This window comes from Streptopelia decaocto (genome assembly GCF_964273445.1).
Source record: "Streptopelia decaocto genome assembly, chromosome: 4".
Classification (NCBI taxonomy): domain Eukaryota; kingdom Metazoa; phylum Chordata; class Aves; order Columbiformes; family Columbidae; genus Streptopelia; species Streptopelia decaocto.
This window is the reverse complement of record NC_138658.1, coordinates 11,568,506-11,583,118: the sequence shown is the minus strand read 5'-3', so window position 1 is coordinate 11,583,118 and position 14,613 is coordinate 11,568,506. Positions and strand designations below refer to the sequence as shown.

The 14,613-nt window shown below is 36.4% G+C and overlaps 1 protein-coding gene across 7 annotated transcripts in view; it reads left to right on the top strand.

Moving 5' to 3' along the window:
• Nucleotides 1-14,613, top strand: part of PDE5A (phosphodiesterase 5A) — a 134,583-nt gene that overhangs the window by 104,892 nt on the left and 15,078 nt on the right. For 6 of the 7 annotated variants that reach the window (XM_082050277.1, XM_082050281.1, XM_082050275.1 and 3 more), the window contains 5 exons: nt 3,446-3,621; nt 5,048-5,107; nt 10,408-10,554; nt 11,546-11,671; nt 13,768-13,862. In XM_082050277.1, the coding sequence (XP_081906403.1) occupies nt 3,446-3,621; nt 5,048-5,107; nt 10,408-10,554; nt 11,546-11,671; nt 13,768-13,862 (604 nt within the window). The remainder of the gene's footprint in view (nt 1-3,445; nt 3,622-5,047; nt 5,108-10,407; nt 10,555-11,545; nt 11,672-13,767; nt 13,863-14,613) is intronic. The other variant, XM_082050276.1, reaches the window with a different exon arrangement.

Below are 14,613 nucleotides of genomic sequence, written 5' to 3'. Positions count from 1 at the left end.
CTGAACTGCACAGACATTGACAGTTGCCATAAATGAGACTCAGCTACGGAAAGATTTGTACATTAGAAGGCCAGCTGCTGGGCCATTTTTGCGCTAAAAATGACCCTTTAGAGGTCCTTGCTTCTATCTGTAGTTTACATAGGGAGCTGACAGTCCTATCTCAACACACTAGTTTGAGTGTCTAAAGCTACCCAGTGTGAATATCTCTGCAGCATCTCCTTTGCTTTTTCTAGAACTACTCTTCTTCTATTTTAAATAGTGGCCATACTACAACTGGTTCCTGGGGTGACATTTTCAGAAGTAATTTGACATTACTTAGGTCCACAAAGGCCTAGATTCTTATGGAAACTTAGAAGCCTAGTTATCTCTAGTTCCCCAAAAATATTTAGTTGGCCATGGTTGGGGTCTTAAAGATGAATATACACCTAAATAGTTTTGAGAATCTGGTCAGGAAATAAGCTTAGTGAGCTGTAAGTCTTTCAGGGAGTTTCACATTCACCTTAAAAAAAGGAATGATGATGCTTTTGGAAATTACCATGACTTCCCTGTCCCATGAAGAGTAGAATGAGTGTCAACCTGCTTTCCTGGCATAAGTTCCTGGCATAAGTTCCACAGAAACAGAACATAAAATACACTGATTCCTAGAGAGCAGTATGATCCCAACTTCCTCAGCTTTACAAAATCTGGCAAGTAAATGCTGGGAGTTCCAAAATGCATTTTTAAATGGTCTTCCAATAATTTCCCTTGAGAATTATCCCAGAACTGCATAACCAGTGTATATAGTAAATATGAGGTCCCTTCTCCAAGAAGGGTGCTTTTTTTTAACTCCTGCAGCAGAGAGAAAGAGAAGAATCATCTTTACCTAATGGAGTTCTCTGAAATTTCTTTTGATATCAGCTTCTTTAATGAGTTATTTTATTATGTTGTTTTAAATATTTTACCAGACCCTAAAAGACCAAGATGGAGACTGAACTGTTGAGCTCTAATTAGAGATACTTCACTATGCTGTTAGCTACTGATAAAACAGTTGCATCTGATCCCAAATAGTTTCTTTCTATTGTTATTTTCTATGGAAGTTCAAACTGAAGGTTTCAGTCTGGCCACCCGTTTAGGTGGGTTCTTCAAATCTGAGTAATTCTCATTGGGAAATGTTCTTCAAAGTCCTTTAAAGTTTCACAGCCTGTCTAATGTTCAGATCTTTAATAGGGCAAGGTCAATTGTAATGTATGGACTCCTCAATGTTTTGGGGAAGTTTTTGAAAAAGGATATGGTTAAATAGTCTTAAGCACTACATAGTATATTTACTACAATCCTCTCTTTTTTCCTTTTTTTTTTTTTTGAGATATTTACATGCATCCAAATGCCATGTGTTTTAAGGATTCATTTGCTCTTGTGGCTTATTCACTGTTGAGTCTTAATCTTGTGTTCATTACATCACAGTTGCTATGGAAATAATTATGTCATAAACAGTACTGAACAGAGATCTGAAAGTGATTTCCATGAGATTTTCCTATAGAGTATTATAGGTCAGCTTCTTTTTCCCAGGGAAAGTTAATATTGTTCTTAGTGAATCCTTATTCCCTGGCATAACATATTTTTACTATCATTCAAGTATCTAGTCCTCTCATTCAATTAATGTTGCATTAATTGAATCCTGTTTGCAATATTCAGATGCCACAATCCCCGCCACAACAGTTTGCAGCTACAGTTCTAATGTTCTTACTGATCTCTGTAGAAGAAACTGTGATACTAAGTTCCCCAAACAGAATGCAATTTGGAGACAGGACAGTGTTATGTTGTCACCAGACATTAAAACTTCTATGTGCAAGGCCAATGTTCTTCTAAAAACATAGTTTGCATGTGTGTGCTACTGTTTCCTCACTTTTTCTACCTGCTGTAACAGGGAAGACTCACACTTGCTCCCTCATACCTTTTTCCTTTTAATTAAAAACCTCTGAGCTTTTTTACTCTGTAAATATGGAGTACTATAATGATAGAAATACTTTCGTACAAAAATTATTAGCACTGGTAAGACCTTACAGTAGCTGCTGATTATGTTCACTGATGGTATTGCTGTAAAATAGAATTCATTATAATCTCTTCCCTAACCAGAAGCTGAGAGCAAATCCACCCTCCCAGACCTTATGATAGTGAAAGCATTCAAATTCTGTTCATATATCCTATGTTTATTAGGAGTAGCTCTACTGATGTAAGAAAACCTACAAATTGTTAAGAGTGTTCTGGAAACATCATGCTAAATAGTTGCCTTCTCTTTTGCTAGTTAAATACATATTTAATGTATCACTCTTCCTGCTGCAAAATATTCATCATAAAATACATAAAGTACAAACTGGTATGCAATAGCAATTTATAGAAAATTATTTTTTCAGAATTTTAAATTTGCAACTGTTAATTTTTACTAGGATAATTATTTGCAGTTGGCCAGGAAAATGTTAGCTTTTATCCTCAAAACTGTTAGTACTCATACTGATGAGAGTGAAAAAACATTTGGACTCACTTAATACAAAAATCACCCCCAAAGCAGTTTTGGCCAAAACAATGTGTGATTACAATGCAGCTACTTTAATTAATATTCTGATTTGTTAGCAGAAGTTGCCATCCACTATGTAAAACTCAAGTGAGGTAGATGTGGGAATTTCCCTCTGCTTAAAACAGTGTCAGGGATTTAAGCTGCGGCAAAGTCTGGTTGAAGTTACCTGTCTGACCTTTCAATGGCATGTGCACAGGACAGTCCAGAAATTCTTTATGGAAAATAAACAGATGCAACTATCAACAAGTTTAAACCTAACAAGCTGAATTCAGTGAGATGCTCTTCAATTACTACAGTTGTCTTTGGAGTGGGCTGTAATTAGATCACACCCTCATAGAATCAGCGTGTGTACTTAAACTTTGAGCCTCAACTGGGGTATTCTCTGTTTAGTTCATTTATTGAAAAAAATGTCCAGCACTGACTCAAATAAAGAAGTCAAATCTCTGTGTACCACTGTTCTGACTTTCATAAATATTCTTTTGGCATGGTTACAAAAATTTAATTAGCCTCCAAAGGACAAATTGTCTTTAGGGATTAAATCAATCTACAAGACTATTAATAATAAAAGCCAGGATTAAAACTACCCTAGAATTGCACAAGATAATCAAGTCTGTAAAGCCCTACATTTTTGGTTTATAAATCCTAACACATACTTTTGAGTCTACTAAGTAATATACAATGTTTAAGTATTTCTTCTGTAATACAGTGAAATTACCCCAAAACACTTCAGGGAAAATTATACAGCACTCCTGTGTGTCACTTTTATGTATTCCAGTGGTCTGTACTGTAGGCTAAACTGTCCTAAACTTCATTTTTCTCTTGATGTTCCGTATAAGAGGTGATACTTTGGCAGTTCTCGGTATTACTTCTTTTAATTTCTGTATCCTGGCATAGGGGTTTGCCAGCTTGTGAATAAGATGGAAGAAAACTCAGGCAAAATAAAGGCTTTCAACAGAAATGATGAACAGTTCCTGGAAGCATTTGTCATCTTTTGTGGCTTGGGGATCCAGAATACACAGATGTATGAAGCTGTAGAAAGAGCCATGGCCAAACAGATGGTGACATTAGAGGTGAGTTCAAAATCTATATGGTCCTTAATTAGCCCAACACAGATCCTGATTTTCTCCAAACCCTGTCTGTTCTACACAAGTGCAGCTACTCACATGGATACTGAACAGAAATTGTTCTCCCCCAGAACAGCATTTGGCCTGTTGAATTGCACAACAATTTTTCTGCTTGTTTCCGTATCTGCCAGCAGACTATTTTATTTGGTATTGTATTTTAACTTCACTCATGAGATTTAGTGGTGAGCTGAATGTATCTTTTCCTCTACATGAGGCTACACATTGTCAACACAGCTGGTTTGTTCTGTTGCGTAGGAAGAGGAAATGGTTTGGGGGAATAGGAGCTTCCTTTTCTTGTCTGAGGTTTTCTGTGATGATTTTGGCTCAGTCCTTTAGACAAACTGGTTTGTGGAGTAACAGCAGCATTATTGTAGGTTTTCAGCAATTTCCTCAGACTCCATCAAACCATATCAAGATGAACGTCATCTGGTCTCAGCCTTTGAATTGGTTACTGTTAAGTTTAACAGCTAAAGAGGGCCTTAGTCTGAAAAGCTGAATTACTCAGAGGTGATAACTTGAAGCTGAAAGTGAAAAATTTGTAGACTTTGGATCTCCTAACATTCACTATGTAAACAGAGTGTTTGCAGAATTCCTAAAATGGGGATTATGTACTCTGTAGCCTCTAAAAGAAATGTTACAACTCTCAAATAAAGCTGTATTAAGTCATGTTAAATAAAAAAGTGGTAAAATAATTGTCAAAATAATTTCAGTGCTTAAAAAAAAAAGAGCTGTTTGTTTATATGGCAAATTGGCAATTCTCTCTCCTACTAGAATACTTTATAGATAATATAGGAAGTTCAGACAGATTATAGGTTGGTATATAAGATGACTTCTTTAAAAAAAAAAGGCAGTTTCTAGCTGTTAAAAAAACTCCATAACATTTTCATGTCCTGTGTTCTCAACAGCTAAAAATATGAGCTTATTTTGTTAATATAAAACAAACAAATTGTCTTTCAGACTTTTTGCCAAGTTTCATTTAGGGCAAAACTTCATGTCTGAATAGACTCCTTAAAGAATTATTATGGCAACAATGTCATGCTCATAATTATAGTTGTTTCATGTATTATTTGTCTATGGAAGTGGGGCATGAAAACTTTCCAAAGCGAAAATCAGAGTTCTTTGCTCTTTTATAGAAACTATTTATGTCTTCTTGGCCTAATTATTTCAAGAAGGTTCTGTGCTGTGGGAGGTTTGTGAAAGCTGCAGTTATCTTCCCATATGTGTTCAGAGAGCTCCCTTAAAAGCAATGCAGGCTCTGCAAGGCCAATGCAATGCAGTGCAGCTGCAAGCTGAAAATTCTGCATTACAATAAATACCTTTTTATCACATTGCTCTTTCGTTTGTACTAAGGGCTGCTTTTCTCTTTCTCTAGGTTCTTTCGTACCATGCTTCTGCTGCTGAGGAGGAAACGAGGGAGCTGCAGGTAACAGCGGTAATTGAATTTTTTACTATTACATTAGGCATATTTCATTAATAGAACAGCAAAGGGCAGTTTGTTACATAACATGTGATCCCTAAACATGCAGGAGGAGATTTTCCAGAAATAAAAATTATAGTGAAGCTTAAGCTGGTTCCCCGAGTTCAGTCAATACATCAAATAAAAGGGAAATGTTACGACGCCCACAATGAGAAATACATGCTCTCCAGAGAGCTGTAATTACAGGACAATCAGGAGTATACTGACTGCCATCCTCATGAGTTTACATGACAGTAACAGCTGATGCAATGTTAATATCGACTCACAATGATTAATTATTTCAGAAGCAAAATATTGAGAATTCTTCTTTCTGCAGCTGAGCCAGAATGTTGTATATTTTATATCTTTGGTACATTCCAAACCTCCTGAGTATGGGTGCAACTTTATGGCCTTACATAGAAATTTTGTATTTAATTGTTAATGCAACAGTTATTTTTACTTTTATGGTTACTTTTCTGTGCAATGTCCTGTTCTGCTCATGTTTAATTCTATGTTTAGAAATCACTGCCTAAAGAATAACTACAGCTACAATTTCAAGTGTAGTTCAAAGCCCAGCCTGTGTTTCATCTCTCCACTTCTCTCTGTTGGAGGAGACATTCCGGGAAAATATCATCACCCCTTCTGTACAAAAGAAAATGGGAAGGATGGAGGGATGGAGAAGAAGGCAGACATAGGGGACCACAAGCTGGGTAGTATTGGATGGACTGGATTGGACAAGCAAGGTGCCACAGAGCAAGGCACAAGACTAAGGATAATTCTAGAATGGTTGGCATCACACAGATTTTGAACCTCTGTTGTACCACACTGTTGTACATCAATAAAGGGATGCTGACAAGACCAGCAATGCCACACATCTCTGATGGTTTCTCTTCAGGGCTTGAGTTATAATCTCTGTGGTTACATCTTTATTGGGAAGTAAAACAGAACCACGATAAACCTAGCACTCAACCAGTGACCACCTCCCCTGATTAACTGTCCACATGCTTCCTAGCACAATCTCGGCCCATGTCAACCACCACTTTCTAAGGTGATACCAGAGCACACAGTACCAGAGCACATAGCACAGGCCATCTTCAACAGGCACTGGGGATGAGTACACCAGATTTGGCTTCCTCTAGCCTACAGTCTTGCAGTGCTATTTGAACAGGTTTTGCAGCTTCAGATATACCACATATCCTCACATCACATCACAGGGCATGAAACAAATACCTTTATTTTCATGCTATGAAGCCATCACTCTGAAGTTTAACAGAGCAACCAGATTAGTTCAGATCATTTGATCTGCAAGAAAAAACAAACAAACTAAACAAACAGAACAAACATAAAAAATAACCGAGACACAGGCACTAAAAATAAGGGTATTGTAGAACTTCACAGCCCCACATGGAGCCCAAAGCAAACCCTGGGCAAATATTGCTCCTTAAATATCTGTTGTCAGCAAGTGCCATTTGAGAAACAGGATCATTGCTGCCTTTTTTCCTATGTCTCTGTACTCACAAAGTAGAACACAATTAAATGTTGCAGTTATCAACCTCTGTCATTTTTTTTCTGAAACTTCTTGCTGTTTCTGTGCATCAATAAAGGTAGCAGTATGTGAAAAGAGACAGGGCCAAGGCAGTTTCAAAAGGAAGTAATTTATGTTAAAGACATTGGTACTCCTATTCCTACTGTGTTTCCCCAAAAGTAAGACAGGGTCTTATATTAATTTTTGCTCCAAAAGATGCTCACTTTTTTACATGTATAGCTGCCTGGACACTATTTAAATTGACTTTTTCAATGAACTAGGGCTTATTTTTTGAGTAGGGCTTATATTTCGAGCATCTTCAAAAATCCTGAGAAATTATGCTAGGGCTTATTTTCGGGGTAAGTCTCATTTTTGGGGAAACAGGGTAGTCTTAAACTAAGTCTTGGATAAGTAGTGACAAAGCAAGTACCTGCTACCCAAGCTGAAAAAGCTATTACAACTTACTTCCTTAGCTTCTTGTCTTAGTCAAGGGAGAGAGGTGAGTCTAGAAAGCAGTTCAGTGCAAGTTATTTTAAGGACCGATTCAGGGTAATATGTGTGGCAACTCATTTCTTATGTAAATGATACTTTCCTTGCAATCAAACTGTCAGCAAGGTGTAGAGAACTTTATTTTCTGATGTGCTGACAAAGACTTTCCAAAAACTTTTGTGAAGTACTTGTGCTAGTATTTTCCCCTAATTAAGAATAATCCCTACCACACTACTGGGATCCCTTTGTGCTGACTATTTTCCCATTAACACATAGACAGCTAACTAATATAACCACCCTGTTTGAAGTGATAGACAGATGATACTCATATGTTCCTGGCTTCAGATTGTACAACTTCTATTTAACATCTGGAGATGTGATCCAGCTGCCTAAATTACAGTGATGTACTAAGTCACTGTCCAGAAACTGGACCTTCCCTGGTGGTTAAAGCTAACACATTGCATATTACAACTTTTGTTCCACTACTGAGGGTCAGCAGAAGAATGGTGATTTAGTTGGCTTCAGAATTTTATTAATTTTTATTTTGCACTTATGTCATTGTACCAAGCCAGCCAAAATAGACTGAAATTTCGTTTCTGAATATACTTTTTTTGTGATTTGCCTTGTTTTCTTCTAAATAATCTGATAGTACATAAAAGAGATGCTTCATCAGGCAGTTGGACTAGATGATTTTTGTGGGTTCCTTCCATTTGGAACTATTCTATTCTATTCTATTCTATTCTATTCTATTCTATTCTATTCTATTCTATTCTATTCTATTCTATTCTATTCATTATCAGCCTTGTGTAATGGGCTGCAGTCAAATTTTTCACTTCCATCGTCTTTTCCATGTACTGCAGAATATTGTATTGCATCAATCACCTCCATTGAGCCTGGGTACTGTCTGCAACCTGTGTTTTATCACACCAAGCAAATGAAACAAAGCAAAACAGTTTATAGTTGCCACTCAGTTACCACAGTGGTCCCACATTTTTCTTTTGCTGCCAGTGTATTTACAAAAAACATTTTTGTTGGCCTTCCCATTCTTCACTTGTTCCAACTCAAGCTGAGCTTTGGTTTTCCCAGCTACATACCTGCACACTTTGGTAACGTCTCTATATTCTTCCCAGGTAGCCCATCCCCACTTCCTCCTTCTGTGTACTTCATTTTTTCATTGAGCTCACTCAGGAATTCCCTGTTCATCCATGCTGGCCTTTTCCCATGCTCATTTGACTTCCTGCATGTCAGAATGGACTATTCTTGTGCTTGAGGCTTTCCTTGAAGGTAATGCCTTGGCATATGAAATGAAGTTATAAGCTTTATCTGTAGGTTTTTCAATCATAAGAGAAGGCAAATTTTTAAAATTATTTTTTATGCTTAACTGGGTAATGAAATGGACTCACTAATTAATTACTCATTATTAATTATTGTTATTGCAATGCCTATAGAAAGCAATATTAATGAAAAAGTCACAGTTATGCGAAGAGGGGGATTAACTGGCACATTTTCTTCATTTCTTGCTGTTTATAATATTCCTGAGGTGGAGAAATTGAGCAAGAGGTTGTAGTTGGGTCAGAGCTTACAGAAGCTGACCCTAGCTCAATAACTCAAAATTAAAATAGCTGATGAACTGTCATGTTGTAAAATGGGGGGACAGCAGATAGCTCTCCTGGCTTCAGTAAGCAAAAGAGGAAATATCTAATTCAGTTAAATAACACTTGACTAGCTATACAGTGCAGTTTTTTATGTCTAAGCTGAAATGAAACTTATTGTTGTGGCTGTCAAAGGCAGGAGATCAAGGAAGGGCAAGATAAATTATGAATGAGGTCAGAAGACAGGCATGAGGTGTTCTGCTGAGCTCCTGCTGTGTCCTTCCAGCCCCTTTCCTCATGAAATACCAGACTGCAGTTGCAGTATTTCAAAATTATGTCATTAGAGTTCCTGAATGGCTGCATTATTTTCCACCAAGCATGCAGGCCTGGTGGTTCTTTCACATGCTCGTAGGTGAAATACCACATGAATCCAAACTGAGAGACACAAAATTACTGGTACAAGAAATGTGTAAGAATGCTGGAATTTTGTTTCCTGTGTAAATATTATTTTTCATAATCTTTCTTGATTTTCCAATTCTGACACACAGGAAAGATAAAAGCAAACATATGGAACAGAGATGGGTACACGTAGTAATGGAAAGAGGTGATTTGCATGCTACATGTAATAATATTGTAGATTACGACACATGCGTCCTTTTCAATCTCAGACTTCTAGGGCACAGTTCCCCATGCTCCAGAAATGTTTTCCACTAGAATTACAAAGAGGAAGATAAACACATAGGTTTATTTATTTCACCATTTCAGTTTTACCTGATTTTCTTTTGCTCCACACTTATACTGAGGTGAAACGACTGTGAAGAAGTAGCACTGAGAACTCCATCTTTTATTCTAATGAAAAACCTGATACTAATTTTTGTTCTATAGTGTAAGACTTACCATTTATTTTTTTAGCAACCTTAACATCTGCATTTTGAAGGGCAACTAATACCTATACTTTGAATTTTATAACTAGAAAGAGTAGAGTTGCAATACATAGAGGATTACTGACAATGAAAGTTATAGATTTTAAAAAGTATAGGGTTGGGGCTTTTTGTCTACTTTGTAATTTCAAATTTCACATTGAAGGTTTATGATTGTACTCAAATTAAATAAAAAACATTGTCCAAAGGTTTTAAAGATTGTTGATCACAGGTGAACCCTAATTTTTCAGGTTTCTAGTCCTGAGAAAGCTCTCCCTGTGGACATGTTCTGACACCATAGTGCTGCATGTGGATTCTGTTAGGAACTCTTTCTTCTAGCTGGTCTACACTGACATCTATTTTCTCACCGTCTTTTAGAAAAATTTCAGCAGTTACAGATTTTGATGTCTGCACGTACATAAAAACAAACATGTAAGTCCAATGCCCTAGTATCTCAGTCTCCCAGTGTCATACATATTCTTGGTTACAGTTTGATTTAGGTAACAGACTGTTTGACCAGGTAATCCTTTCCTTATTCTCTTGATCTTTGGAAAACTGCGTGTTAAATCTAATCAAATAAGGTAATGTTAAACAAGAAAGGCTAAGGAAAGATAAATGAGAAGTAATTATCAGGTTTCAGTATAATGTGAAGGTAAAATTCAGTATCTCACTACTCTGTAGAAAAAGCAGATATTTATGTTATGCTTTCTCTTTCCTAGTGCTAAACTATATTCTCTTATTCTTCTCTAGGCTGCTGTAGTACCATCCGCACAGTCTCTCAACCTAACTGACTTCTACTTCAGTGATTTCGAGCTATCAGATTTTGAAACAACACTGTGTACGATTCGAATGTTCACAGATCTCAACCTAGTGCAAAATTTCCAAATGAAACATGAGGTATGAATGCTGTCAAATGCTTCTTCACATAAAAAGACAACTTTATTATTAGAAAATCAGGAGAATAATGAAATGATCCTACAGTAAATACAATTGGAAAGCTGTATTAAAGAGTACTTAGCAAACACGGAGGGTATTTCGAGTGGGCAGTATTGGCATTTGTCCTTAGTTTGCTTCCACTGAATGATGAATTATTTGGTTAACGGACTGTAAAATGCTTTTAGAAACTTTGGAGAGCAGAAATAGAGGACTTAATTAAAATTCAAATGAGTTTTAAAATCTATTGCAATATTTCAAAACCAGCAAGAATAAATATATAAAGACTAACAAAAGTAGTCAAATGCATAAATTAAGAATGGTAAACAAAAGAATAGGTAGCAAGAACAGACAAAAACATTTCACCTGACCTTTATACCTTTCACTTCCTTAGAAATAAAGTATAACCCACAACTTGTAATACTGTTGTGTAAAACATCCAGGACATACTTTCTTCCTGCATAAAAAACCCCTACCCAGTAATATAGTAGTTGCAGTCTTCATATATACTTATTTGCTTTCCAAAGTCCAATTCTGCTTGTCTTTTGACAAGCTGGTATGAGGGAAAAGCCACATGTTCACTATCAAAGCAGCTCTTAAGAGAACTCTGTAACTAAAAAATAAATTGTCTCTATGAAATGTGTCATTACAAACAAGAACTTTTTTCTTCCAGTTATCTGAATATAACTCAGTTTCTGAACTGCGTCTGACACTAACATTTAGTCGTTAGTAATAAAAACCTGAAACCAGAAGTATTATAATAGATACTCAATGAGAGGCTGAACTAGTGGCTATAAGCCACAATTATGTTATATTTTAACTTTGTTGAGGTTAAAGGGAATTTTTTCCTGTAAGAGACATGATTTTCAAGCTGGGTTAGAGAAAGATTTGTTTTAATTAAAATAATATATTTCTAATACATTTTCAGTTAACCATGTGATGCTGTTTCTTAAAGGTTCTCTGCAGATGGATTTTAAGTGTGAAGAAAAATTATCGGAAAAATGTTGCTTATCACAATTGGAGACATGCCTTTAATACAGCGCAGTGCATGTTTGCTGCTTTAAAATCTGGTAAAATTCAGGTAGGTTTTGGCATTTCTGCATTAAGAGTCTTTTAGCACAACAAATTCTGTAACAAAGCATAGTTGATTGTCATGTCAGTAAGATGTTCATCATTCTGCAGTACTGCTAGTGAAATCAAAATAATTCTGTTGAAGACTTCTGGCTTTAGGTGCTGGGTTTGTGAAACTATTGTTGTGTTGTTACGTACCCAGTTTCAGTTCATTCCTCTGGAAATGATCAGGTGGATGTTCCCAATAGGAATATGTCAAGGCATGTACATGATTATGTCCTTTTTTAAAATTAATGATTATGCTACAAGCAAATAAAAAAGGTGAGGAAGAAAAGGACTGACCTTATTTCAGGATATTTCCTTACAATATTCAACAGAAATTTATGTAAGTTCAAGCATAGAGCTGAGTACAGATTTAGACAAACAACAGAACTTTTTTTTGAAATAAAGGTTTAAATGCTCATTTCAATGCTTTTGAACAATGTTTCAACCTTCCACTTAAAAGACATCATTGTTTTGAAAACAACCTAGTTATTCTTTAATACAAATACTGAGGGGCTAGATGATCCCCAACATAAGAAAAATGTTGATTCATTTTTTTCAAAATATGTTTTTTAGGTTTTGGTTTTATATTCTTGAAGAAAACAGAATGTTTATTTTCATTCTTAATTAATGTGTTTCTTCAGTTTGATTACGGACAATGTTATTAGTGGGTTTATACTATTTTATAGCAAGCACTTCTGAGAATAAATAAATCCTATATCTGTAGATCAAAACACACTATCAATAAAGAGGCATTCCCTTCCTCTACAAAGTTTGTCTCCCTAAAAAAAAGGGCTAGAAGAGTCAAAGGCATGTTCCTTTTATACTGAAATGGACATGGTAGTTTTGTTCTGTGTGTGGCCTAGCAATCTCCGATAGCTTGCTTGCTATTTTTGGAATCCTGTCAGCCTCCACTGCAATTTCCATAAATTGTTTTATTCCTAGCTTTGTTGGGTTCACTCCACACTGATTTTCTAGATTCTGGAGGCAGAGATGTTGTTGAACATAAGTCAACTTTCCCTGGTTTGAGTGGAAAAGCAAGCACTGGGGGCCACATCTTCCTAGGAGAAACATAAAATCAGCCATTTCCAAACTGATTTGTCTTTTGACTAGAGTAAGGACAGGTTTCATGATCTAGAAATCAGATGCAAATCCACAGAAGTTGTAACTGCTTAAAGAAAATTTGAATTTGATTGTACACAGGGTACAGCCCCAGAGTGGCTGGGCTGTCATTAGCTGATCAAAGTTCCTGTCCCGACTGTTGTGCCTGCTGTTCTTGTGCCATTACAAAATGCTGCATGAATACTGTAGTTTTTTCCAGACTATGTTTCTTACAGGGCAGATATAAATAAATTTGCTGTCGAATTCTATTGAATATTAAAGATACAAAGTAGTCACAAAAGAGAATCTGTAACCTCTCCACTAATCCTTGTTGAATCATAGAACCACTTCAGTTGGAAGTGACTCTCAGGATCATAGAGTCCAACCATAACCTAACCTAAGCTCCAGAATAATTTAATAATGAGTTAGATATTGTTTAATTCTATCTTCCATGGGTTTTAAACGTCTGTTAATTCATTTGCCCAATAATCAATGAAAAGCATGACATTTTTCTCTTCTGGTTATTCCAAGGACATTTCTATAATGAATTTTTATACCTATTTGGAGAATGTAGCCTAACTCCCTCGAGGTAACAGAGGAGCTGAGCTAGAAGTCATGGGGCCAGAACTAAAACCAATTCCCAATGCTCTCTCTTTGCTGCCAGGTGACATCATACAAGTCACTTTCTCTTCTACTGTCTCAGTTTCCTCATTAGTATATATAGGGCTAAAGGATGTTTCCTCTGAAAACTGCATTGAGGCCTGTGAAGAATGATTACTACTGTGCACCACAACTTCAGAGATAACCCCTTATTCCCAGCACACCATTTTACATCCTGGTCTTCTTTGGGCCGGAACCATACCTGCTATGTGGATAAAGACAAGACAGCACATTTAATACAGATCGCTCAGAATAAATCTCTATTATAAAGCTAACTCACTTCTTGTATACTCTTACATACAGAGCAAACTGACTGACTTGGAAACACTGGCTTTGCTGATAGCAACTCTAAGCCACGATTTGGATCACAGGGGAGTGAACAACTCTTACATACAAAGGTAAGTAAGTCTAAGAGAAGTTAAATAAAAACAGATAAATACCAAAATCGCAGAGCTAAATTAAGTACAACCTAACTGATTTGATGTGAGGCTGTACAACAGAGCAGGTTTGTATAAAGCAGTTAGTGCAAGAACAGCCAGAAACATTCAAGGAGTTCAAAGCAAAGATGCACAACCTGTTACTGACTATGATGGCAGATGAAGTGAACTCCTTGTAGACCGTGCAGGGGCAGCATCTTCCTGCTCCTGTTTCAGATGTCCCATACCCCTTTTCCCGTAGAGTGACAGCAAAAGATCCCAGCTTCTACGGGACAGCATGTAGGAAACATGCAGTTTTTCAGATTGCTCAGCCAGGGGTCCCCCCGTGTAGTCCAGGCCCGCACAAAGCTGAGATCTGCAGTCATCTAATACAAAGGTATCTCCATACCATTTTGATCTCTGACTGTTCTACTCATGAGTTAGCCATGTTTTTCCAGAATTCTAAGTTGATTTGATAAGATATATATTTAAAATCACATGAGAAATGTGTGACTGTTTTTCACTGATTTGGGGTTATCTTTACTCTTGAACTTGGATCCATTCTGAAAATACAGCAAAAAAATTATAAATATGTTTTAAAACCTTGAAAGAAAATATTTTTACTAGATAAAATATTTCACTTTGAAGTTATCAAAAAACATCGGAATTCCTCTGAAATCTTATCTGTATTTTAATTTTTAACTAAAATTACATGTTTTGTTAAAATTTATTA